Genomic DNA, 23,759 nt, shown 5'->3' with positions numbered 1-23,759 from the left:
TAGGGATATGGTGAGATATCCAGCTGAGGTCAGCATCTCCCTCATACATATCTGCTGCTCATAATGCCAGCACTCATCCTGATGAAAACTCAGCTCCAGCCCCAACACAGTCCCCTTTTTCTTAGCAGCAGATGAAATTCTGGAAATCTAGAGAGAATGGGTGATCCCTGCTCTCACTCCCTGGTCCCAGTGAAGCTGTCCCGGAGCACCCAGTGGGCACAGACTACTCACCAAGGGCCAGCCCGTTCCCAGCAGAGCAGGGGCAGAGAGTGGTGTCTGCACTGTGCCTTCACCCTGGTCCTGTGAGGGTGATGTGTCGTGCTCTGGCCACTACCACCACCACGAGGCCCCACCTCCCAGTTGCGTGGGCTCGGGAGCTGATGGATTGTGGTGGAAATGGGCCAAGGAGCTCCCTGAAACCACCGTAATTGGGAACAGATGATGGCAGAAAATCCCCTTGGTCGCCTTCCCTGCACAGTCCAGAAGCCGCAGCATGGCTGAAACATTTTGGGGTGGCTTCTCACTCCTTCCACAGAAGATGAGAAGAAGCTGCCCTGGGACCTCACCAGCTCGAAAGCAACAGATCATGAGCAGACAGGGAGAAGGTGAATAGTCAGGGTTTCCTAAGAGATTAAAACCCTCCTGTATTTCTGTAAGCCCTCCTGTGCCTCACGGTGGACTAGGGTACGATCCTGCTGGGAAACCTAACATAGAACAAGAATGTGGTTCCTCCCCAGGAGAGTTTACTAAGCACAAGGAGCAGAAGGGAGATGTGGGGAACATATTCTACTTGAAGCAATCTGGTTTGGCCAGGTCTGCAATTTCTAAGATGATTCATGAGACTTTTGGTGAGGAGGCTGTAGCTGAGGGTCAGGGCAGACACTTCATTAGGAAAGTTTTAGGCATTTGGGGTAGATGGAGAAAAAGATCAGTTTAGAACTGATCTCTGAAGATCACCTCGTTCAACTCTTGCTCAAAGCAAGGCTACCCTGAAAGCCAGATCAGGCTGCTCTAGGTCTTGTCCAGTCTTAAAAACTTCCAGTGAGGGGATTTCCCAGTTCCTGTGCTAACCATACTAATGGTTAAAATATTTTTTCTAATGTCCAGCTGGAATTTTCTTTGTTGTACCTGACATCTCCTATCTTTGCTTTGTGCACTTCTGAGCAGAGTTTTTGCCCCACTTTGTGCTGGTGCAGCCTGTGTTCCATGCCCCTGAATGCCTTACTCTCTCAGTGATCTTCTGAAAGACTATTCAAGACGTCTCTTGTGATGGTGGGACTAAAACAAGAGGTGGTTCCCCAAATTCACAAATGCTTTGTAGAGGAACAACTGCTCTCCTTGACCAACCAGCAGTGCTCTCACTAAAATGCTGATCTTCCATGGCCTGAATGCACAGGAGGCACACTGAGGACTCACACCATTGTTAGCAAACCCATTTGTGGTACTGACTGAAAAGAAGACCACACCACCTGTATGGGACCATGCCAAGTTTTGGTTATTGACTACAGACAAGCCACACTGATGAGACGAGGACAGTGTGGTGGAAAGAGGACAAATGCCAGAGGACAAGGCAATAATCAGGGAAATCAGTGCAGATGAGAGGTCCAGGGCTGCTGTGTGTCCTGGATCAGCTGGTGAGGCAGGGAGCCCCTTGGCATGTGGCCCCCAATTCCCACAGCTGCCCAGCACTCCCATTCAGCACATGCAGGTGAGCATCCAACACAGCCCCGTGGCTCTCTGCTTGTGGCTGCACTGCTCCTACATGGGGGTGGGAGGCTTCTCAGGGGCATGGGAAAAGCAGAGATGGAAAGAAAATACTCCCATTCCTTCCCATTTGCTCCCAGCCCGGGGCTGTGCCTGCCTTGTTGGCTGGGTACAGAGGCACATGAATGTTCTGGGCTGCTTCCAGCTGGTGCTGGGGTCAGTCACTGCCCTTGAGACAGAGGGATAAAGGGCACCAGCCTGCTTGGAAGCTTGCTCTCTTGGCAAACTGAGATTTTTTCCAGCCCCCCTGGCTAAAAGTGCAGAGGGCACAGCAACCTCCTCTTCCCCTTGTCTGGAGTCAGGAGCCAACACAGCCTTTGCCCTACTAATGCCTGTGCTCATCCCCTCCCCTTCCTCTGGGGCAAAGGCTGTGCCAGCCCCAGCTCTGCAGGGCAAAGGTACCACGGCCTCCCTGCCCCAGCACTCCAGCTTGCACCAGAAACACTCCTGTGCTCCTGCAGGCAATGTTTAGAGCTCACAGATACACAGGATACAGGGAAGCAGTGTCACTTCCCTGCAGTCTGCTCCATACTCAGTAATACTCCACAGTGAGGGGATGAGCCAGATCCACAAATGTGCCTGCAAGGCACCTTCATACTTTGGTCTGGGAGGGGGCTGGAGAAGTATCTAATTCATTTCCATTCAGGATCAGCAACCCCATAACCACTGCTGGCAGATGTGTCCCCAGTTTCTTTTTAAGGATGCCCTCCTAGGCAAGCTATTTAGATTTTTTATTTTACTTTCAGTTAAAAAAATAGGTGTGCTTTAATTCTTTGTGGCAATATATCTCCAGGATTTGGAGGCAAATTTATTGCCTTGCTCTTGGCAGAAAAGCTTTGGGACACTTGGAAGACTGTTCACACCCTCCCCCAGTCACACTGCCTCTACAGAATGGGTGTATTTGGTATCTCCCCGGAGATGTTGGTTTTTAACCTTTGCCTGCTCTGGATGCTCACCTGGGAATCCCCAATGGCTCACATATTCCTTGAAATGTCATGCCAAGCACAGTGTTAATGTTAGGAAGGCCTTGTCTGTAAGCAGAAGAGAAGAAAACCTCTCATACTACTTCCATTACAAAATGTGTATGAGGCCACTAATCCAGAAGGAAACTCTTGCTAAAGCACTCCTGAATGCCATGCTTTATACATTGCTCAGGAGCTGACATTTTGGAGCTTCCAAGTTTGCAAGACTCTCCCTGCAGGGGGTAGGAGCTAACAGTGAGCTCAGTTTAATGGTTATCCTGGCTCCATCCCTTGCCCCCTCTGCCCAAGATGTTACCTTTTGTTCCCTCCCTGAACTGGCATTTGTCACTAAACTATCACCATCCAAATGAAAAGCTGTTTATAAGACACTGAAATGCAGCTTCTCCTGTCCCTTTCACCCAGCTGTGCCTACACTGGCCATAAGGCTCCAGCCCTCCCTGCTGGTACTCACAGGAAGCTGATGGCAATTCCCAAAAACCTTGTTTCAGGGCATTCTAAGGATGCAGTTTCATGTGATACTCATGTATTTCTTAATGTTTTTGCAGCTGAATTTGTGATTCCAAATTAGCTGGATAAATCTAGCTGCCAATTGGCTACTGCAAAAGGAAAGCTCTAGAATCTAACCACAGACAATGTCTTTTTAAGAGTGTCACCCTTCATAAAATTCAGAGATGGGAGGAATTCCTCCTCCTTCAGCACCTCTTTACACCACCTTCCAAGTTATACACAGACACAGTGTCACACTTATCACAGTTTATTGCTTATAATCAAACATCTTATTCTTACTCCAACTGCTGTATGAAAAAGAGTACAAAAAAAGGCACTAAAAGGATTTTCTCCCTATGATCACAATCCTATGGCTTCAGTCACATTACGTTAAGGTACCTTAAATCACCAGCCTCCAGCTGGGGAGCAGAAGGCAAATATTAGTGCTTAACATCCAGCAGAGGTACTCCTGTGTGTTCCAGCCTATGGCAGGTAGGGCTGAGACAGGCTGAAAGCTCACACCCCTTTTCCCTCAAAAAGGCTGTACAAGGTAATCCACACCAGACCCTATGGGAGAAACATCCATGCCTGGCTCAAGGCTTTGTACAGCGTTTGCCTGCAGGGCACAGGGAGGTGGGGATTGGGCTGTATCAATGGTTTTCCCTGAAAAGTGTAAGAAAGAGAAAGCAGTTGGCAAACCAGTGAAAATATTTTATGAAGTATTTTGCACCTAAGAGCTCCCCTGAGTGGGACTGAAAACACATTTTTAGCAATAAGATGGAATTCTGAAGACAAAAGCTGGTCAAACCTCCACTGTCAGATGATGAAGACTCCTTTTCCTTTCTTCCAGGAGTTGCTGCACACTGGGATAATGATCAGCTCTGACTAAGGCAGGCATGGCTTCCACATTGCCAGGAGATGAAAGACAAATGGAGAAAGAAACAATATTATAAAGGAGAGGAAGCCTAGAATATAGCCTATAATACATATCCTGAACATAATGCTCCATTTTGGCCTGAACTGCCAGTATGCTTCTACTTTTAGTGCTACTCATTTCTATATTAAAAAGAAGAGCTGCTGAAGGCCACATCTGGTCCTCAAACACACTTAATTATCCTGCCCAGCAACCTTTTTCTTTTCAAACACTTAATTGGCAGGCTATCACTTAATATTCAAACTTGGAAGTAATTCCAAACCCAACCACAACTTCAGGTAAATTGGAGCACTGCCTCACCTGCCTACTTAATTCCACATCCTTTGCCTTTTAGTAGAGGAGACCTTTTAATGTTCTGGTTTTAGATAGCATCAGAAATAATAAGAGATCACATTGGTCCAGGTTAGAGTAGTCTGTTCACATCTCCTTGACAGATTAAACAAAGACTTCTTACAGGAAGCAGCAGAACACACAGGCCTAACTCTGATGAAGAAAAATGTAAAATTTATCTCCTGTATAATGTACAATTTTGTCTCAGATGGTGTCAAACTGGTACTCTGCGAAGTCAGGAGCAGCAGAAACTGCATGCCATGCTAGACAGCTGGACACAGCATTTCTCTTTTAACCCAGTTACACTGCCAGCCATCACTGCCAGTGAGGTCAGTGATGAACAATAACACAGTTGCAGGGCAACAAAATGAGGCATTTCCAAACAACTAAACCCATTCAGCCAGCAAAGGAACACACGAGCAATCATGTGGTCATGAGCAGGGAGGATAGGGAGCACCAGATAGGAAATCTAAACCATGAATGCCCAAATCCAGTGAAATGGATTCTGATGTTATCATGACAATGGGATTCTGATGGGATTCTGATGTTATCATGACAAACTCCATTCTCTCCCCTCCTGGAGCTTACACAACTAGAAACATGTCCTTGCAGTTTTTCTGACTCAACGAGCTCTGAGCCATGCTTCTCTCCTTAACTGCATGTTCCAGACTCCTTATTATACTGGAATTTGTCATGTACAATTTAAAGAGAAAAACAAGCTCCTTATCACAATATTAGTAATGGAAAATAGTTGTGTTTGCAATTACAGGGATTTGGGAGTTAATATGCTGCCCTGCACCAAAGCCCTCAGCTGTGGCCTGCTGGAGCAGTCAGAGTCACTGGCCAACAGTCCTTGGCTCACAGTATCAAAGGAAACAAAGAAAGTGCAGATTTCTTGGGACAGGAGTTGGCACTCACTAGACTGCAGCTCCAGCACCACCAGTGCACACACCCCAGAGACCATTTCCAGGTACCACCACAGTGAGTTCAGTGCCTGCAGGACACAGGATCCATCAACCTAAAGCCATCAGAACACTCATTCCTGACTTCAGGCTGTTCTAACTGCAGCTCCTAACCTGCCTTAGCCCACTCTAGACAATCTGACTGCAGGGACCTTGGATTAGTGAATTGAAACTTTCCAGTGTAAACATGATTAGTGTAGTCTTGACTCATATACCTATTACAGTTGCCTATGCAGCTATTTCACAACCCTGTATTAAATACAGGAATATTTTCTTATCTACTAGCCAAGTCCTCTTTATGTTTGTGAAATATTACTCAGCCTTTTCCTCTCTCCACCCCATCAGGGAGTGTGTCATGGCACTAAACTCATCTGCAAAGGCACAGGGAAGGAAAAGGGGCAGAATTCACTTCTTCAGAGGACAAAATTAATCTTGAGATTATTTTAAGACATGTTCATTCGAAAGTGCTATATGAAGATAAAAATCTGTCAGAGGATCAAAGTTGCAGCCTTATACTATGCAGCTTCTTTTATGTCACTGTTTCAGCTTCAGATGTGGGCTTGCTAATGTGAGGATCCCCACCAGGGAGGAGAGGATGCCACAGAAACCAATCACTCCTGGGTTGGTCTTGTAGATTCCCAGTGTATCCAGAGGGCCTGAGAGATCACAGAGGTTCTTCACCAAGTCCAGCAACAAAGGAGGATTCCTTTTCAGTATCTGAAAGAGCTGGCAGAGGAAACTGTGCAAACCATCGCTTTCCACACCGTTTAGCTCCTCGCTGTGTTTCTGCCAGACGGAATTCTCCTTTGTCTTTTCTTCCAGTGCAGCTTGCTCCAGCCTCCAGGAGATCTCATACCAGTCCCTGGCCAGGTTCATCAGGAGGGAGCAGTAGTAGCACTTGGTGGCCCAGGTGTGCCACTTGGGTTTGTCGAGGTGCGGCCGCAGCCCCACGCTCCTGAGCCACAGCACGGCGTCGCACACCAAGTACAGGGCCCGGCTGAGGTGGGAGGCCGTGAGGCACAGGCGAGGAACCACCTCTGGCAGCTCTGCAGCCCTCCTGGCTGCCACCAAGGCGTGCACCATGTTGCCCAGTCTGAACACTGCAAGAAACCGCACACAGGTTAGCACGGCCCGGCCTCACGCAGAACTCGGCCTGCCGCAGGCCACGTGGATTCTACAAAACTTGGAGGGCTTCAGGTGTTTGTATGCTTAAGCACTTCCTAGAATTAGTGAGGAAAGGGGTGTAAACATCTCAGTTCTGGGTAAACATCACCAGCCCAGGACATACACACACGTTTGGTCAATAGCCAGGACTTGCAGCCTCTCTTGCCACTCTGTTCTTGCACCTGGGAGGCCTCTGGACCAGTGTCACCCTTGGCTCTGCAGGAATCATGCCAGCAGAGAACACCAAGAGCCTCTGATTTCAGCTGTACATTTCACTGCGTTTTACCTCACTTTGTGACAGAAGCTGCTACTGCATTAATCCTATTGCAGCCATGAGATACAAGTTGCCTACGTGCCTGTAAAAGCTGGTGATTCACGTGCTGAGCACAGAGACCAAAGTCCCTCCTCAGCCATGAACCTGTCAGAGGCACATGCAGCTCCCTGCAAACTGTGTGGAACAGTGTGCTCCATTTCAAGCTACAACATATGGCAAACCTGATTTAATCCCCTGCACCGTTTGGGTTTTGCCCCTGAATGTCAATACAATATTATTCAAAACACTTTTTACACCCTGCTGCCTTGTCACAGTGACAGATGTTAACAGCACCCAAGCCTGGTGGAACTACAAGAGCCCTGAATTTAGGCCGGTGTCTATTAGTGATTTATTTAGCAGAAGCAGGAGAATTATGGCTATGCTGATAAACCAATTGGCCTCCCCACTAGAAATTACCATAACTCTGAAGCTAAGGGAATAATAAACAAATCCATGGCAATATGATAGACCAGAATATTTGTCTCATATGTTGCAGTTGTTCCAGGATTGAGCAATTGACAAGTGGGTGGAAGATCAAGCTGAAAACAAGTGATACACACATAGTAACAGCATAATCATCGTGGATGCAACGTGACACAGAACTGAGTGATGCAAATGGTCAGGCTGTGCGAGAAGCATGGAAGGGTTTGTGATTTAGTAGGGTATAAATGCTAAAGAAGATAAATATGTTAAGTAGGATATAAAAGCCATATTGAAGGATGGTCCTTCAGAGGTGATTTTGTGGGATGATGATCTGTCAACACTGGGCTGTGTCAAGCCATCAGCCGGAAGGACTAATGAGCACACAGTGAGCCAGCCTTGCCTCAGAACCCTGCTCTGCCCTTGAACAGAGGTGACAGTTTGGCCTCTACAGCCACAGCTGAGTGTTAACTTACTCCTCTCATCCTTCCAGGGGTAATTCCGATTGTCTGACTGAAGAGGAGGCTGAGGAAGCAAAAAAAGTCTATTTAGCCCTACCTACCCTGGCAAGCCACGGCAGGGATAAGGTCTATTGACAGTTTTGTAAATATGCTAAAAGAGGTTTTGTGACTCAAGGTAGGTTAACGACAGGAGACACAAGGCCAGGAGCTGTTTTACTGGAAGGAGCAAGTGAAGAAGGTTTTATCCCTCTAGACACTGGGTACTTACTTTTCCGGCCAGAGCTCATGCTAGATTCCAACTGCTTGAGTTTCATTACCAGCTTCTTTTTATCGGCTTTATTCTCTATTAGATAGCTAAGCAACATGCATGTGTACTGAGTGGCTCTGGAAGGGAAAAAACGAGGAGAGGGGAGACACAGGTGAGACACAGACAGTCACAGGACGGCAGCAGCAGGACAGGTTTATTCACAGGGTCGGAAGGAGACCGGGCAGTACAACCCCAGGGTCAGGGCAGGACCACCCGGGAACGCGTCCAGCTGGGTTTGGAAGTCTCCAGAGAGGAGATCCAGGACCAGAGGCTGCTGCCCCGGGGCTCTGCAGTGTACAGAAGCTCCTCCTCACGCTGAGGTGAAATTCTGTGTTTTAGTTTGCGGCCACAGCGACAGGAACGAGCGGAGCCGGCCCCGGCGGAGCCCCGGCGGAGCCCGGCCCCATCCCCGGCAGCACCGGGCAGGGGACGGGCCCTGGCGGTCCCGGGGGAGGCCGCCTGCCCCCACACTCACCGGAAGAGCTGGTCGCGGCCCTGGCAGCGGTTGGTGAACTCCACGAAGCCCTCCATGGCTCGGCGGCACCGCGGCAGCAGCGCGGCCGCTCCGCCCCGCCGGGCCCCGCCCCGCCCAGGAACGCTCTGCTGCGCGCCGCGTTTCCGGCCGGGCTGCGGCACCAAGGTGCCGTTACCACGGCAACCGTCAACAACGGAGCAGCGGCGGTGTCACCCCGAAAGGCTTCCCCCGCGTCGGAGCCGCCGGCTGACCTGCGGCGGATCCTCCCGGGAAACCAAGCCCGGCACGGCCCCTCGGCCCCGGCACGGCCCCGGCACGGCCCCGGCACGGGCCTTGGGACCCCGCACGGCCCCTGGGACCCCGCACGGCCCCTGGGACCCCGCACGGCCCCTCGGCCCCGGCCCCGCTCCGAGGTCAGCCCGGTGGGCTGCGCCCGCGTGAGCACGGCCCCGCCGCAGAGCTGAAGCTCGAAACCAGGCGGTGTCTTGGAGATATAAAACTTCCAGGGAGAGCACCTGCTCTCAGAGTTAATCATCGGGATTTTAGCCAGGCCGAATAAGTCCTGGGTAATTAACGAAGATCAAGATAATATTTTTGAGTACTTTTGAATCCTTTGCCATAGTGCTCATACAAGCTTGTGAGAAAGTTTTTGGGCTCTCTTTACCTGTGGGCAGCCTGCAAATCCCTGTGTGGCTGAGATCCCCAGAGCAGGACAAAACCCCCAGGAAATATAGGTGATACAAGGATAATTGAGCTGCACAGAGCAGACTTGCTCTGGGTGTCAATACTGAAAGGAAACCCTCTTAGACACCATTAATCAAATCTTCTCCCATTACCTCATGAAAAAAAGTATTGAAGGACTCTTCATTCTTCTGCATCCAGGGTGATTCCTGCATCCGTGGTGCGTTTTGCATCTGGAAGGGGAGAGCCATGGCGGTGAATACCAGGAAGCATCCCCTGGGGATTCCCCCACCATCTGGAAAGGACTGGCCAAAGGAAGATGAGGAAAATTTCTTCCTGCTGGATCCTGATCGAAAGCGTGATGTGCTGCCGCAGCCCTTCAGGATGATCAACAATCTGGTGATGCAGGTTTTTGAGAGTGCTCTGGAAATCATTGGAAAAAGGGAGATGCCCCAAGAAGCACAAAACCGAAAGGTCCAGCCCCAAAAATGCTTTCCTACGGGTGAATTCCAGGTACAGAGCTTCTCCCAGCAGGGACAGCATTAACCACCACAGCAGATTTTGTGCATTCTTCTGTCCATGACCTTCCTCAGAATGCACCACCATCTCACTGGTTCAGTTTAAAAGCCTGCAGCTTCCCAGCTTGTCTGACAGGTTCTGCTTCCCATCCAATCATCACACCTCTCTGAAAAGAGAGAGGCAGACATCAAACACTAAATTCACCTTCTGCTTCCCAGGCTGGCTCCACCTTTATTTGCTGGGAGAAGGTAATTAGTCAGTAGCACACGAGTGGGCAGGCTCAGCTCTGTGCTCTGGTGAATACTCCAGCAGGAGCACCGTGAGCAGAATGACAGTGCTGCCTTCCCCATTATTATGTGGGGGTGTCCAGGAGGATACTGGGGTGTCTGCTGGTGTTCTGTGGTTGCCTGGAGGAGTTCAGCATCTCGTCACAGCTCTGCACTGGAATTCAAGAGCTGAATGCTCCTGAGTTCTTGGCCATTAAAGCCCCTTCTGTTTGTGGGAAGGGGAAAGATGGGAGAAAACTTTCTCATTCCTAACACAGACCAATCTCTGTCACAAAGATGAGAGACCCTCCCTTGGTCTTATGGAGAAAGAATGTGTCAAAAGGTTTCCCTTGTACAATAAATCAGCATTTTCTGGTGAAAAGGCCAGGCATGTACCATTAGAATGGCTGTTGCACCCTGCTGTGAGAAGGCAGTTGGGTACACTCATCTTTTCCCTTTTTTGGTAGGTAACTGAAAGGGCCAATTGCCTTGCAGTGTCTGGAAAACACGTCTTTGTTGGTCTGTCCGTGGGTCTGGCTGCCTTCAACACGTGTGACTTCAAGGATGTCTGTGCTTGGGATGCAGCCAAGACAGAGATCTGTGCCATCCATGCCTCGCATCTGGGGAATGAGTGCCATGTCCTGATTGCTGTGGATGAAATGGGTTAGTGTGCTGTGGATTTCCTTGCCCTACCTGGGGATTAACTGTGCTCTGGAGCTGAACTGGCAGCTGTGCTACAGAGCACTGCTAAAGCAGGAGAAGCATTAGTGTGGCTGAGAAATTTCCTAGAAAGCCCTGCAGAGTGGGCATTGGACAGCTAACAGATTGCAGGGTGACAGGGTGGCCTTAGGGCCTTGTGATTAGCATAGGCTTGGATTTGGTGGCCTTTCTGGCTCAGCAGAGGAAGGTGCAGAGCTGAGGGTGAAGCACAGTAAAGTTTAGGAACATCTTGGGCTGGGCAGAAAGAACTCCTGCTCTGTATGACCTCCTGCCTGGGAGCTGCTCCTGCACCTGTACTAATGTGTTGGTGAATCTGAAAGTTGTCACTTCAGGTGGAGGAACTTTTCAGACTGGCTTATCCATCTCTGTGCACAATCAAAGGTTTGCTGGTGCTCGAAGGAAGCCAGCAGAAGTTTAGTGCTGGAAACAGTGGGATATTGTTCCTTGGGCCCAGGCAGTAATGTAATCCTGTTCACTCTCCTGCACATGTTGTAACAGCCATCTCCCAAGAGCATGGCTAACATTCACTCACTTTTCTCTCCCTCCTTCTGCTGCATCTGTATTTGTCTTTCAGGGCTTGCCTGGCTCTTCTGCTTTCACAAGGAAAGCTTCCTGCTCATTAAAATCCTGAATGAAGTGGTAAGTGCTGAGCTAATTCCACAGACACTGGGCACAGGCTGGGAAGTAATCAATCATGAGGAGTACCAGTTGCCCTCAGAAATTTATTCATAGGCAGTAGCCCTCCAAGCCTGCTGCCCAATATTTATTTATGTCTGTCCAACAGTCTAGCTGGCCTTCAGCCTGTTGAGAAGAGTGTAAGGCCATGGAGCTCTCTGAATCAGTGATCTTGCTTTGATCAGCCTGTTTTTCCTTGGCAGCAGGACATCAGCCAGCAAAGCCCTTGTGTGGAGGTGGTTCTGTCCCGAGGAGGTGAATATGCAGGAATCCTGCTGCAAGGCAAGTGCAGGAACATGATTGTTTGCAGACTCCAGTGTTCTAACAGAGGGGCAGCAGCAATGCTTTTAGAATGCTGCAAGTGGTCTGGGTACCCAGGGATCCTGTTTTAATCCTCCCAATTCCTCCTCCAGCTTAAAGAGCAACCCCTGCCACTCCCTGTCCCTTCTAAAACGCTTGGTGTGCATCAGGACTGATCCCAAAAGTGAGCTGTCTGCAGCTGGTCAGTGCAGTCCCCAGCTCCCAGGAGACTCAGTGAAAGCAGGTTTCCCTCTCTCCAGAAGTACCAAACTCAGTTCTTCCTCTGGTTTGTTATGGCTCACTTTTACACTGGAAAGATGTAGACCTGAATAATTTTCTCTGCAGATGTAGGCCAGAGAGCATAGAGGACCTCTAAAAAGTCTACAAGAAACTCCTTGTTACAAAGTTCTTCTGTTTCATGGCTGCTGAATCCATGTCAGACAGGTTTTCTGGTCCTGTGTTTGGTGAGATCTGCCTGGACACATGCTGAGAATGAGAGATGTAGCAGAGAACTAATGTGAGACCATGCCTCACTTTCTACTTTCTACTCAGCTGCAAGTCAGGTTCTTGACTGAGTAGCTTCATTGATGGATGTGAGACCTTGAGAAATTGAGCTGGAGGCTGAGATGTCAGTCTCAATCCAGCATGTCAGGCCTTAAGTGGGAGGAGAGGTGGGCTGCATGGAGTTCACAGAGATTTTATATTTCAGAAAATACACAAATCTTTTTATAAGGATAAAAGATAACAGAGGCTGGTTGCCTGAAAGACCTTTTCTTCTCATTTGCAATTGCTTAACATAGTTTCCCAATGCAGACAGCACAAAAGCTTGGCTGGAGATCTACCAATTGCCTAAAGATTCCTGGCTGACAGAGATGGGAAAGAACACAGGAGCTGCAGAAGAGCTGGCTTGCAGTGAGAGGAGGTCAAGCTGCTCATCTGTGGTACAAAACAGTTCCATTTCCCTCTGTACTGTTTTTTCTTAGACCTTTTTGCCCACAGGTGTTCCCCCAAGCCTTGCTGCTGCAGACAGTGACAGCAGGGCACAGCCTGAGCCCCAAGGGGATGGTGTGTGTGTCTCTGCAGCTGCTGCAGCCACCCAGCCCACATTTCATAAGGCCTCTGTGCTACTGGGACGTGTTTACTCTCCCAAGACAGGCTTTCCAAAGAGATTCCCCTGCTCCCAGGGTTCATGTTCCTGCTGCCCCTCCCTGAAACTGGCAGCTCATTTCTCAGCAGTATTGCTCCATCTGAGAGGGCTCTGTGTAAGCATATTCCCACAGGGCTTCTCCCTAGTGTTACTGGGGGAAGGAGAAGAGGAGTGGGAATCAGGCAGGATGCCTCTGTTTGGGAGTCTGGCCCTGAAGCAGGGTTTGTGTTTTAGATTACATACAAGAAGAGCCTGGTGGGGTCACAGCCTCACCCACCTGAGCAGAGCAGGGTCTCTGCCTGTGTGCACTAACCATGGTCAGCTCTGGTTCTTTGGCAGAAAACTGAGGAGCTGCATGGAGACAGTTCTGCAGAGATGGTCACTGGCCTCAGAGACTGTCCTGAGCTGCCATGGGGAATTTTAAGTACTGAGTCAGTGCTTAACTCTCCCCTTTATCACTTTCACCCTATGGGATTTCACCTCTCAGCACACAGACACCTCCTTCCCAGCACCTTGAACTAACCCTCTCTGATAGCAGCCTCCTTTCCTCTTCCTTCAGCAAAGACTTTTCCTGGACATTTAAGAGGGAACTGCTTCTCAGCCTTGTTCTCAGGGCAAACACCCTGCTTAACTTAGCAAAGCCAGAAACAAACACTCAAGCGTTCTCTCTTTGCTGAGTCTGTGCAAAGTATCCAAGCTCCTGTCCCTTCCTTCTCAGACGTGGCTGATTATTAAGCCAGACCTTTTCTGTTTAGCCCAATGTCAATGTGTGGGGGGTGGGCACACACTGGTGTTGCCCCCTGTTACAATTTTCTGTTCCCAGCCAAGTATATATGTGACCTCCTCCAGTCCTGGGCTCTGTGAAGTAAAATCTGGTTCTTGCTTTCAGGAGACACTCTTCAACCTTTAGTCCTGCTTCCCCCCAGCCTCCCCTCCCTGATTTTCTGAGCATTGCTGTGACTCATGCAGGCCTATGCTAAAACAGGAATCATTGAGAGATGGCACAAAGACAGGAGTCTGGGCAGGACATCCTTGTAATGTAGTTGGGAAAGTAGTGACGCCCTCAAGCTCCTGTGTTTTGGCCTGAAGAATGACTCTAAACCCTGAGTATGTCCCAGACAGTGCCAGCCAACCTTTGCATACACAAAGGAGTTTGTCCTAAATTCTTTAGGAAGCATTTGATTCCCATGGAAAGGTGAAAACTCACTGATGAGTGTGCTCACTCATCAGTGTAGCACACAATGCAGTTCTCAGGTGAGCACTTTTCTGTTGCAGGAGCTTCCTGTGCCTGCAATCCAAGCTGATGTAAAGCTGGATCCCCCAGTGCTGCTGCTGACAGTGAGGCCACCCAAACCCATTACAGGTCAGGACTGAGTCTGTATGTGCAGCCTGCAGCTGTTTCAGGTGGCAAAGGGCCCTATAAACAGCCCCTGTAAATGCAGAACAGGTCAGAAAGTTTCAGTTACAGGATCCCTGGTCCTTTCTAGTTCTATGTAATCCTGTAGTGGGAGTTGCTTCCTCACAGAACATCTCACATGTCACCTTTGCCAGCACAAAGTGCTTTAGAGTGTCTCAGAGTGGGTGTCACTGGAGAGGGAGGAGGCTGCTGCCTAGATCTAGCAGCACTCCTAGTTCATCAGTCTGAGTCCTGGATTTACTGAAAAATGCCAAGGGTGAGGAGGGGACAGATTATATGTTGGAAAATGTCACAGAGAGGCAAGGTGAGTGGGGTCCTCAGAAGTCTTGCCCTAATCCCTGGATTCAAATACTGGAAAATGAACTTGTGATATGGAAAGTCCCACACAAGATGAAGTGTTTTCTGCTTCAAGACCATGCCACCCTCAAATGCCTCCATGGTGTTTGCTTCATGTTTTCTGCTTCTCCAGGGCTGTGCCTTTTCCCTTTGTGTTCCCATCCCAGGCACTAAGTTTAAAGGCCCTTTGGATGCCTTGAAGGAAGTGGATGATGGCAGCATGCTTGGCTTGGGGTACAACCACCTAATCAAGGATTCGCAGTGGGAGCTGCAGGAAGCAATCTTCTGTAGCACTTACCAGGAGTATCTGGAGGCTGAGGGTGTGATCAAGGAGGAGATCCCCAGGTGAGTGGCAGCACCAACCAGGATCCAGTCCATGAGTCATGCACCCAGGGCACTGAGCTGTGTAGATGGAAGCCTCTGTATTTGCTTTGCTTCCTTCATCCCAAGGCTTCAGGGCAGGGAGCTGGAGCCATTCCAGCTCTTGTCATAGTGCTGCCTATTTATCAAAGCCTTTTTTTTTACACATACTTCTTCCTTTTTTCAGATATGCTACCTTTCATTTCCTCCTTCCTAGCCGGATCCTGGTGGGACCAGAAATGAAAGTCCAGCCAGGTAATCCAAAAGGACAAAAAGCTGTTAATCTGTGAAGCACAGTCATTGCATGACACTGAGCTCCAGGAGAGCTCAGTGGGTCTGGCTTGCATCCACTCTAAGTTCCATCTCCAAGGATGTAAATCTGGGTACAACTGTCAGCCCTAAGACTTATAAGTCAGTTACTGGCATGCAGTAAAAAAAAAAACTTATATTTAAAAAAACTCCACAACCTTCCCCCTGAAAAAAAACCCCAAATCAAAACAATCCCCCCAAAAAATGAAAAAGGAGGCATATAGTCAAGATTTAAAAAAACCCAAACAAACAAAGGGAGAGGTTGTTCTGGTTTAGTTTCTGTGTGAGCAGAATTTCTATCAGGAGTACCATGAAAGCTGTAATGGTGTTTTGGTGCCCTGGATTGTTCCTTTCTTTGTCCCCAGTCTTTTTTCCTTTTTGTCATCCCCTTCTCTGTACCAGATATTCCAGCTGGCATCGGTGTGCATTGGCATGGAAACCACAATTTCTGCTTGTACTTACTCAACCATTCACTCAAGGATGAAGAGGGTAAGAAAGTTTTTCTTTCTCCAGCAGAGCACTCTGTGGGGAGTGGGAGTGTTTGTGGCCAGGGGCTCTCATTCTGCCAGGTCTTCATGATTCAGGGAGATGAGGAATTGGCAGGAAAGCTGACTCACATCTTGTGGGTTAGGCTGGCATTTGGATTGTGGGGCTCTGTGTTGCACAGGCTGGCAGCGTTTTCAGTGAAGCCACTCTGGGAAGAAGCAACAGAATGGTGCATGTTTGATGAGGAAGATGGATGCCAGTACTATGTGAGATAATGTTCTGCATCTTCTTACAGTTGTCTCTCTTCCTGCCATCCTGTTTAGGTTCTGATCTGAAACCTGATGTTGTGTGGCCATGTGCAGCTCCAATTGCATGCTCAGCTGTCAGTTCCTGCTCCAGGTACCTGGCACTGGCAGGTGAAGATGCAACAATCACTATTTGGGATAAGCACCTAGGTGAGCTTGCCCTTTGGGACTCTGTATTGTGATCACTGTGGATAAATTGCACCTTTGCCTAGGAGTTTGAGGCTCAGCCTTAGTGTGAATAAAGGGCTGGTGGTGAGTTTACAAGGAAATCTGAAAACAGTTTGGATTCAGTCATCTATTGGATGCTTGGCCAGAAGTTACCAGCACGGCAAGACTGCCCTGGCCCCTGCAGAACCATCCCCATCCAGGGCAATGAACGGGCTGGAACTGCTGCAGCAAGGACTGATCAGTTTTGCCCCAAGGCTGTGAGACAGTGACAGTCACTGCTTTGCCACTGCACTCTAAGGTCCCTTTTGAGACTGTTGTGGCACCACAGATCAGGCTGCCATCAGTGCTAGTGTCATCCTGCCACGATGCAGGGACTCTCCTGGCAGAAGGATCTTCTTCTGCCATCTGCTTGTTCTCTCTCTGAGTGGGCCACACTCCAAACTAAGCTTTGCTTGGATAAATTACCAGTTCCTTTTTTCTTCCTTGCTTCCTCAGGATACCCACTGTCTGTGACTGCCATTCTAGAGGAACGTTTCATCCGTAGTATTCACTTTCTGTGTGATACTGCAGCTGCCAGTGATGAGACATGTGCTACAGATCCTGTATATTGTGGTGCAGATCCTGTCTGTCCCATCATACAGCTTCTAGTGCTGTGTACAGACAGCTCTTTCTATTTGGTGAAAGCACCCAGGGCTGGGAAGTCCAGCATCACACTCCTGGCAGACAGGTGAGGCAGACTCCAGCCAAAGAAGCCGTGGTTATAGTGATCCAGTCTAACAGGGAGCCCCAGGTTTCTGTGGGGTAAAGAACTTCCTACTGTTTTTACACAGATGGCTCTGCCATGCTGCTGTCAGCAGTGTGGTTTTGTTAGTGATAAAATTCAATGGTTTGCCAGAATTAGGGGTGTTTCTGGGTTCTTCTGTGCACCAGAACACAAATACTTCTAGCACAGCTCCAGGGCTGATGCTGAACCATTTGTGACTCTGCTGGATACCCATGGGATTTTTTTTCTTCCCTCCTTTGCCATTAACAGAATACCATCTCCCTAGAAGTCAGAATAAACATTCATTGCCATCTTACTATCATTTTTGTTCACTTATCCCCTTGGTTTGAGGAGGAGGGAAGCTGCTGCTCTGAAGACTCTGGATTCATGCCTTCATGGCAGGCAGGGATTTGTATCTCCAACCTAGTTCCCAGGCAGGTTTGCACAGGGATGGCCTCAGGGGTTCCTGCCCGGGAGGAGACAGGCTTTGTCTCTATAAGGGAGGGGCCTGGCTGGGACTTTTTGCCAGTCAGTGTGCCCCAAATTGCCACTATCATTATCACAGCCTCTCAGTATGTGCCAGGTACATGCAACAGCAGCATGAACCTGTGTCTCTTTTACAGGCCTGAAAATCCAAATCTTACTGTCAGTGCAGTGATGCCTGTCCTGGCCTTCCCCAGTGCAGTGAGTATTACTGCCAGCTCTCTTAACAGCTGGGTGGGAACTCATGGCCAGCTGTGCTGGGATCTTGTTTCCAGCAAGGACAATAACTGGGTGCCTAGAAGATAATGAACAGGGCAATCAGATATGATTGCCTCACGTAATTTCCAGACTCCAAATATTTTTGGTGTGAAGACTTCCTGCACCAGTTACAGGTCTGTGTGTGGCTGGTAATGCTCAAAGGATTTCTCTTCCATGATCTTACTCAGTATCCCCTTGCACTTGTGTCCTCTAGCTGGCCACTGAGGTGCCCATGGACAGGTCCCTCTGGAAGGTGGGAGGGTTCAGCCATGAAGCCTCAGGCATCAGGGTCAAATATGAGAGGGCATCCTGGGGAGAAAGTTACAAACACAACCTTACAAGTGGCCTCAGAAAGTTTGCAGGCATGGGGAGGAAAGGACTAATAGCCACTCACCATAGGAGCCATGCAGAAGGCTGGATCTAGCTCATTTCTAATGTGCCCTGTTTCCTTTTTCCAATCCAAACCTCTAGCAGTTTTGGTCTAAGTTCCCTGCAAGAGCTGTTCTTCATCTCTGTCATCCTATGACTATAGGATCATAGCTGAGGATGTGAGGCCCTGGATGTCATCTCAAGTCTTTTACAGAAAGTGTTTTTCACTTGTTTTACACATACTTGTCAATTTTGCTGCTTCAGGTCCTGATCTTCTCCTGGGATGGCACAGTGTCCCTGATGAACACTGACACATCACAGACTGTTTACAGCTTCTGCACTCCACCTTCTCATGCTGTAGCACCTGCCTGGCAGCCAGTGTTCACAGTGGATTGTGTGAACAGCTGCTTGCTGCTCCGAGGTGGGTGACACATTGGGGTGGTCATTGGTGCACCATCACTGGGTGCCTTCAGCTGTGCACTGATCCTTGATAGTTCTTGTTGGATGTGTCCTGATGCAGTGGCTCACTGTTCTTGTCTCTGTCTAGGAGATGAGCATCAGCAGGCAGATGAATTTTTCCAGAACAAAGCCACTCACAGCACCATCTTCCTTTTTGACTTCAACTCCTACCCACTGAAGGAGGCTTTCCCAAAGAAGCCAGACTTGCCTCTCAAACCCGTGCAAGAACGGCAGTGGATTGAGAGATGTAACATTGTTTTACGTGACAGGTTTCGCTTCCTGCCTGAGAGGTAAGTGCACCTGCACTATTGTAAATTGTGGTGCAAGGTCTCACCCTGGAGCTTCTGGGCTGTTCTGTGTGCTGTGAGAGATTTGTGCCTAAGTGAGGCTGGTGTTCAGGCAGCTGGATACCTGGCAGCCACCCAGAACCCCTCCTCCTCTCCCTTCTGTCCTTCCTAGAGCAGCTTCAGCTGTAAGTCAGGATGCAAGTTCGAATGTGTTTTTGTGCAGGCTTGCCAGGGAGAATGATCCTCACGTGTTTGTGCCTTCCTTTAGCTCCCACAGCCAGGCAGAGCTGGGATCTCTGTGTGTCCCTCTTGACCCTCGAATTCCCAGGTCCATGTGATGTTTAAGTAGGTTTGTGCTGGAGGTTCCTTGGCTGGAGGAGGTCCCGGGCAGCCTCGGGGATGTGGCATTGTGTCGCTGCCGTCATTAGATGGCACTGTGACATCTCTTTTTGGGGTCCTTTGCCTGGAATTCTGTTGGAAACCTGGCGCTAGATCCGTGTCAGTATTTTGTATCTTCTTTTCACTATGCTTTAATTTTCCAATTTGAAATAGATGGGTGCAAATGTGACCTTATAGCACATATTTATTACCTGGTAGCCTTCCCTAATTCCTTGTCTCCAGGGTGAATCCTGTGGAGTTGTCTGGCTAGTTAAAGGCAGAAAAATTCCATCCTGTGCTACCAGCCAGCAGTTCTGTCCCTCCTCAAAATATTGGAGAGGAGACTCTTGGCTGCCTTATACCAGAAAACTGGGGAGTCACCACCTCAAGGGGTACCCTGCTCCCTGGGAACTGAGAGCTGAAGCCAGAGTAGTGCAAATACAACTGCAGTGAGACTTGTGTCTACAGAGGTTAGAGACACAAGAAATTCAGAGGTCCTTGCTGTCAGGAACAGTGAGCTTGAGTATTGATTGGCATGAGTGAATCACTGAGATTTTTGGACGCAGGAAGTAGAACTGTTTAATTGGTAGTGAGCCCCAGGGGCCCTTGGGGTGTTGTCTGAGCACCAGGGGAATGTCAGGGATTGTTTTTGTTTTAACCACTCTTTCCCCACCATTTTAGGCAGCAGGTACTGCTGGAAATGGAGAATCAGGAATACTGGGATTGTCTGCAGGCAAAGGCAGCTGCCATGGACAATGAGAGAGAGAAAGTGAAGGGAGAGAAGAAGCAGTAGCTAGCCTTGCATTCTGAGGGTCAGGCTCCTGATCCAGCAATGACATTTTGATAGACACTCTATTGCAATCATCTCTCTCCCAGAGATCTGGAGCATCAGAGTAACCTGGTATGTTACAATAACAGGGTGGACCTTAATAAAGCCTTTCCTCCATTAAAAGTCTCTTGCTCTTCATAGAATTGGCATTTTGTCAGACTCTGATTTTGCTGGAGCTCACCAGTGGGTTTCATTTTCTGTTCCTACCCAGATGGGCAGCCACCAGCATCTTTGTGCTAAGCCAGAAACCTTGTCCTTTCAAAGGAGGCAGCAAACTGGCTGTGGAGGTCTCTTCCCACACTGCAGAATGTGACAGGCCCAATATAGGATGTTCTGCAGTTGTCTCTCGACTTCAAAGAAGGCAGTTTTGGATAACACTGCTCAGGAACTGCAGCTTGGAAAGCCCATGAGAAAGCTTCAGTCTTTTTACAGCTGATCAGGCTTCTGTGATGACTGCCTCACCCACAAAGAATCTGACAAATCTCCGAGGAACAACTCCAATCTCTGTGCACAGGGAATATTTTATCTCACCCCAGGTCTCCCTGCAGTGCCTCTCACAAAGGTTCAGGAGAGCATCAATGGAGGGTGCCAGGGATTCAGCACAGACTGTGCTGTGTAGATGCTCCCATGCCAAGGTCCCATTTCAGTTTTTCATAGCAAGTTGTCTTGTTTTGGGCTGAGTTTTGATGAGAGGTTTCAGCTCATCCCCTGGAAAGGAAGTCAGCCAATCTTTTGGGGAGGTAGGAAAAGGAGAAGCATTCAATTTGTTTCACAGTTTCAGATGCCTGGCTTTGCTCTGGAGAAGGACAAGCTATTTGAATTGAACCTTCCTATTTGCTACCTTTGTGAAGGCTCTGAGGCCCGTAGTAAAAGCTTTTGTGCTGTCATTTTCCATCTGCCACAGATTACAGCTTCACAGCTCATCTGATTGTTACGGATATTGGGACTGGGCTGTGTGAGCTCTTGCCATCTGCCTCAGTGTGAGCCAGGGGGGTGAGCCCAAACCACCCCCAATGTCTGTTCAAACCAAGCCACCTGGGTCAGCACTGAAGTGAACAAGGAGCAATCCTTGATCCTTCCTTCTGTTCTTGCTGTGGTGGCCATAGAGCTTAATTATTTTGTTTCTATGGTACTTTCAGAAACAATAGACCTTCTGCCATAGCCAGGCAAAGGGGATTTCTCAGGCCATTCCTATTCCATGCTGCAGAAAGCCAGCACAACAAATACGTGGCCCCTTGAACAGCACTGAGTCTAGTTCTTGAGATTTGTGCAAATATAAAGGGCCTGGGGATCGGTGCCATTAATCCTACCCCATCTGCTTTTCATCCAGAAGAGGAGCAGGGCTTGCCTGGCATCAGAAGAGGCAGGACAGGATCTGCTGAACAGTTAGATGTACTGGGCATCCACCAGTTTGTGTGTATTGCTCTCAAGATGTACTTGTTTGTTTGCAGTTAGAATTTGCTCTAGGATTCTAATCATGTGCTTGGCCAAGATAACCAGGAGCTGGCAGGCTCCACAGAGAAAGGAAAACAACAAGCAGCTGCAGGAGGCTGATGAAGAGCCTTTGTTTTAACTCATGATTTCAGCAGGGGACCATTTGTTTCCTGTTCCTTCAAGGGATACAGAAAAATTGGCATGATCAGTGTGTTGACATGTGTATTAGTGATGGAGCTCTGTGCTGAGCTCCACAGCATGTTCTGGAGACAAGCACAGGCACCTGACTGCTTGTTCAAAGACAATGCCCTTGGCAGCCACGCTTTCATTCCTGGTCACTCTGTGAGCCCTAGACAGCTGTAGGTCTGTTCCAATTTCAGCTGTTCTGCTGCTGGAAACTGCAGAAAGGCCTTGAGTAGTATCAAATATATGTATCTCACCATCAAAAGATGAAATTGTGAATTCTGGCTGGGTCAGCTCCTTGCTCAGTGCCAAGTTCAGTGAACTCGGAGGTGCTCACGGTATAATAGGAGCAATTTGGCTCTGTATTTTAAAAAAGTAAAGACAGTTAAAAGATCAGTTGATGGCTAGAGGAGGCTGTAAGGGAGGAAGAGGAGCTCAGATCCACAGAGAGGCGCTCGAGCAGCATCGTTCCAGCAGAGACCGGTCCCTGCCCAGCCGGCGGAGATGGTTTTTCTGCGCGAGAAGGGAGACGAGCCTGTCGTTTAATCTCGCTAAATTATCTGCTGCTCTCTGCAAGAAGCCAAATGTCATCTTACTTCTTTGCATACTTGCTTGTGCTGTGAAGGCAGGGGAAATCAGAGGCTGATCTGACCTGATTCTCCTGCTCCTGGGGCCAGAAAAGTTTGGGCTGTTTGGGTAAGCCACGTCTGTGTCTGCTGGAAGGAATGTGGTCTCGGGGGAGCTGAATTGCTGTGTGCTCTGGGATCTGCCCTCCCTGTTGCCTGTGTTGCCAATTTTAATGCAGCAATCCACATACCCTGCAGTGTCTCACCACATAAACCTGAAGCCATTCTGAGGAAGAAGATTCAAAGACCTCTGTGTCCCTGCAAGACACTGTGGGGCATGCAGTGGTGCCTGGGGCAGGACAGTCCCAGCACGTGCTTGCTTGGCTTGCTCTGGAAGTAGCAAGGGAAGGTCAAGCTGCCTAATTCCCTGCTGTTCTAATTTGTGTCTAGATATAGGTAGACTATGTACTGCATCCCATTCCTAATTTCTGAAATAGCTCTCATTGTCCAAACTAGTGTTGCCTCATTGCCTCTAATGCCAGTTCCCTGTACCAGGGTGAAGTCTCTCATCATCCTCCGAGTCCAGCCGATCACTGTTGGATTGTGCTGTTCAGCCAAGCCATGCAGATCAGCTCTTTTAATCTTTCCTAATGCATTGTGCCAGGCATCTCAGTCTAGTTTAATTCAGGGCTTCTGCAAATCCTTCCAGTTTGTCCTTGTTCCTATTCCAGTTTGATGGTGTATAGTGCTGATCTGTCTAGGACCTTGTACAATATTCACATGTGGTCCCACGTGGGGAGCCATGTTCTGCTGGCCTTGATGCCAGATTTTGCAAGAGCAGGACAATTGGCTGGGATGAGAAATGAGCCACGTTTTCAAGGCCAAGCTACAGGATGAGGTTGGCTGAGCTTAGCTGAGGGTGCTTGAGAGATAAGAGCTTTGCACAACGACGAGGGTGATGCTGTGTTTTGGCTCTTGGCCCATGGATTTACAGGCACTCTGCAGCTCAAGACAGGCAGTGCTTGTGCTCTGAGGAACTCACACCCTGCACAAGCCAAGTGCTGGGCCAGGGGTGTGGAGGAGCAGACTGGTTGTGCTGTAGGGGAGGGCTTGTCCTCAAAGGAGCCGGGACTTCATGTGGCATCCTCTGTGCAGGGCCCTGTGCTGGCTCGGCCCCAGGAATTCCATGGTTTAAAGAGAAGGGGAAGGAGAATGACTCATGTCACTGCAGGGCTGCAGATCAGACAGGAGGGAAATGTGCAGTGCCTGAGTAGTGAATCGGCTGTGCTGCCAAGTTTGAAACACTTCCACTGCCTCGAGCTCGTCAGACTAAACAGCTTGTTTTGTTAGAAGCTTCAGGTCAGCCCGCTCGGGCAAACAGCAGCACGTGAAGGGCTGGACTGTCAGAGGGAGAGGGAATAAATTTGTGTTGTTGAGAGGGTGTTCATAGGAAAAGGAGATG

General features: G+C 49.0%; 2 protein-coding genes across 2 annotated transcripts; one reads left to right on the top strand and one right to left on the bottom strand.

Annotated features, from left to right (window-relative positions):
* Positions 1 to 3,485: 3,485 nt before the first annotated feature.
* On the bottom strand, positions 3,486 to 8,709 carry PEX11A (peroxisomal biogenesis factor 11 alpha). Its single transcript, XM_021537385.2, has 3 exons — positions 8,600 to 8,709; positions 8,086 to 8,201; positions 3,486 to 6,559 (listed from the first exon to the last, which is right to left on the bottom strand). The coding sequence occupies exons 1-3, from the start codon at positions 8,653 to 8,655 to the stop codon at positions 5,994 to 5,996; spliced, it is 738 nt and encodes a 245-aa protein (XP_021393060.2). The 5' UTR covers positions 8,656 to 8,709; the 3' UTR covers positions 3,486 to 5,993.
* An 820-nt stretch (positions 8,710 to 9,529) lies between these two features.
* On the top strand, positions 9,530 to 20,247 carry WDR93 (WD repeat domain 93). The gene is made up of 15 exons (XM_031505729.2): positions 9,530 to 9,793; positions 10,533 to 10,728; positions 11,360 to 11,424; positions 11,664 to 11,742; positions 12,574 to 12,701; positions 14,183 to 14,270; positions 14,828 to 15,005; positions 15,208 to 15,275; positions 15,732 to 15,818; positions 16,139 to 16,270; positions 16,784 to 17,015; positions 17,675 to 17,735; positions 18,426 to 18,582; positions 18,709 to 18,910; positions 19,967 to 20,247. The coding sequence occupies exons 1-15, from the start codon at positions 9,530 to 9,532 to the stop codon at positions 20,076 to 20,078; spliced, it is 2,049 nt and encodes a 682-aa protein (XP_031361589.2). The 3' UTR covers positions 20,079 to 20,247.
* The last annotated feature ends 3,512 nt before the right edge of the window (positions 20,248 to 23,759 follow it).

This window comes from Lonchura striata, chromosome 11, assembly GCF_046129695.1.
Source record: "Lonchura striata isolate bLonStr1 chromosome 11, bLonStr1.mat, whole genome shotgun sequence".
NCBI classification, from domain to species: Eukaryota; Metazoa; Chordata; class Aves; order Passeriformes; family Estrildidae; genus Lonchura; species Lonchura striata.
Note: the sequence above shows the minus strand (reverse complement) of the source record. Positions and strands in the feature narration are given on the sequence as shown.

Bases quoted from the DNA above. Each gene is read 5' to 3' on its own strand.
- PEX11A (XM_021537385.2), bottom strand. From the start codon at position 8,655: ATGGAGGGCTTCGTGGAGTTCACCAACCGCTGCCAGGGCCGCGACCAG. The intron at 8,202-8,599 runs GTGAGTGTGGGG...TTTCCCTTCCAG, and splicing joins GGCCGCGACCAGCTCTTCCG to AGCCACTCAGTACACATGCA. The intron at 6,560-8,085 runs GTAAGTACCCAG...GGTTTCTTGCAG, and splicing joins CATGAGCTCTGGCCGGAAAA to TGTTCAGACTGGGCAACATG.
- WDR93 (XM_031505729.2), top strand. From the start codon at position 9,530: ATGGCGGTGAATACCAGGAAGCATCCCCTGGGGATTCCCCCACCATCT. The intron at 12,702-14,182 runs GTACAAAACAGT...TTTCTGTTGCAG, and splicing joins GGTCAAGCTGCTCATCTGTG to GAGCTTCCTGTGCCTGCAAT. The intron at 18,911-19,966 runs GTAAGTGCACCT...CCACCATTTTAG, and splicing joins TTTCGCTTCCTGCCTGAGAG to GCAGCAGGTACTGCTGGAAA.